Source organism: Oncorhynchus clarkii, chromosome 7, assembly GCF_045791955.1.
Source record: "Oncorhynchus clarkii lewisi isolate Uvic-CL-2024 chromosome 7, UVic_Ocla_1.0, whole genome shotgun sequence".
Lineage (NCBI taxonomy): Eukaryota > Metazoa > Chordata > Actinopteri > Salmoniformes > Salmonidae > Oncorhynchus > Oncorhynchus clarkii.
In genome coordinates this window covers 48,804,108-48,806,335 of record NC_092153.1, presented here as the reverse complement: position 1 = coordinate 48,806,335, position 2,228 = coordinate 48,804,108, and the positions used below count along the sequence as shown (strand labels likewise).

General features: G+C 39.4%; 1 protein-coding gene across 1 annotated transcript in view; it reads right to left on the bottom strand.

Annotated features, from left to right (window-relative positions):
• The window catches only part of LOC139413417 (THO complex 7), a 6,676-nt gene continuing 4,448 nt past the window's right edge, over window positions 1–2,228 (bottom strand). The window contains exon 8 of the mRNA XM_071160775.1: window positions 1–208. Coding sequence (XP_071016876.1) covers window positions 150–208 — 59 coding nt within the window. The 3' untranslated portion in view covers window positions 1–149. The remainder of the gene's footprint in view (window positions 209–2,228) is intronic.

Genomic DNA, 2,228 nt, shown 5'->3' with positions numbered 1-2,228 from the left:
GAAGAGCAATTGACAACTTTATTCAGCAAAAATACATACAGGTATTATAAAAACAAAAATGTCAACTCAAGTGAAACTTCATTGTTCAAATGCAAAGCATTATCAAAAAAATTGTACCTAACTAAATTACATTGACAGCCGAGATGAATTCATTCTCCATTCTCCATGGAGCTTTCCTGAGCGTCATCATTCTCTGACTTCTCATCATCTGACAAAACAAAATCCATCAACATAATTACAGAAGGGTAGTGGACCTCAATCGCTTAAGTAATAATGCCTGAAGCTGGTGTTTGGAGGATATATTGGTACTGGTGTGAGGCCAGAGACGAAGTCACGACAAAAAGTGCAGCCAGAAGAGCAAAGTAGCTGCATTTGCACTACGCTGTTTTCTAGGTGACATTTAATGAAACTGAAGCTAGAAAGACCGCAAACTAACTGCACTTCGTTTGACCTGTTTTCTATTGATAGTGTATACATACAAAACTACCGGTCAAGTTAACACCTACTCATTCAAGGGTTTTTCTTTATTTTTTTTACTATTTTCTACATTGTAGAATAATAGTGAAGACATCAACACTATGAAATAACACATATGGAATCTAGTAACCAAGAAAATGTAAACAAATCAAAATATATTTTATATTTGAGATTCTTCCAATAGCCACCCTTTGCCTTGACAGCTTTGCACACTCTTGGCATTCTTTAAACCAGCTTCATGAGGTAGTCACCTGGAATGCATTTCAATTAACAGGTGTGCCTTGGTAAAAGTTCATTTGTGGAATTTCTTTCCTTCTTAATGCATTTGATCCAATCAGTTGTGTTGTGCCAAGGTAGGGGGATATACAGAAGATAGCCCTATTTGGTAAAAGACCAAGTCTACACCACTGCAAGAACAGCTCAAATAAGCAAAGAGCAATGACAGTCCATCATTACTTCAAGACATTAAGGTCAGTCAACCAGGAAAATGTCAAGAACTTTGAACGTTTCTTCAAGTGCAGTCACAAAAACCATAAAGTGCTATGATGAAACTGGCTCTCATGAGGACCACCACAGGAATGGAAGACCCAGAGTTACCTCTGCTGCAGAGGATAAGTTCATTAGAGATACGAGCCTCAGAAATTGCAGCCCAAATAAATGCTTCACGGAGTTCAAGTAACAGACGCATCTCAACATCAACTGTTCAGAGGAGAATCAGGCCTTCATGGTTAAATTGCTGCAAAGAAACCACTACTAAAGGACACCAATAAGAAGAGACTTGCTTGGGCCAAGAAACACGAGCAATGGACATTAGACCGGTAGATGATCTCCGCATGTGTATTTCCCACCGTAAAGCATGGAGGAGGAGGTGTTATGGTGTGGGGGTGCTTCGCTGGTGACACTATGATTTATTTTGAATTCAAGGCACACTTAACCAGAATGATTACCACAGCGATAGGCCATCCCATCCGGTGTGTGATTAGTGGGACTATCATTTGTTTTTTCAACAGGACAATGACCCAACACACCTCCAGTCTGTGTTAGGGTTATTTTACCAAGGAGAGTGATGGAGTGCTGCATCACATGACCTGATCTCCACAATCCTCTGATCTCAACCAAATTGAGATGGTTTGGGATGAGTCAGACCGCAGAGTGAAGGAAAAGCAGCCAACAAGAGCTCAGCATATGAGAGAACTTCTTCAAGACTGTTGGAAAAGCATTCGGGGTGAAGCTGGCTGAGAGAATGCCAAGAGTGTGTGAAGTTGTCATCAAGGCAAAGGGTGGCTATTTGCAGAATCTCAAAATATAAAATATATGTTTTGATTTATTTAACACATTTTTGATTACTAGATGATTCCATATGTGTTATTTCACAGTTTGTTTTCACTATTATTCTACAATGTATACAAGAGTAAAAATAAAGAAAACCCCTTGAATGAGTAGGAGTTCAAAAACTTTTGACCGGTAGCGAACAGCCATAAAAATGATGATGCTTCGTGATTTCGACTGGCTGACGAAAGCTGCCTGCCTGCCTGCCTGATCCCGACACATTCATTACTATGGGACATCTGGAGATTGAATTTGAATATTGAAACAATGTTGCAAATGTCAGAGACAGACAGCAAGGTTTATAGAAATCTCCACTGTTGAAAACTAGATGTTAGTCTAAAATGTGAGAATGTCTAGATGCTTTTTAAAGTGCAGAGTTTATAAAGTTCATAAAGTGAATGGCTGGACTGTCGAGACAGTGG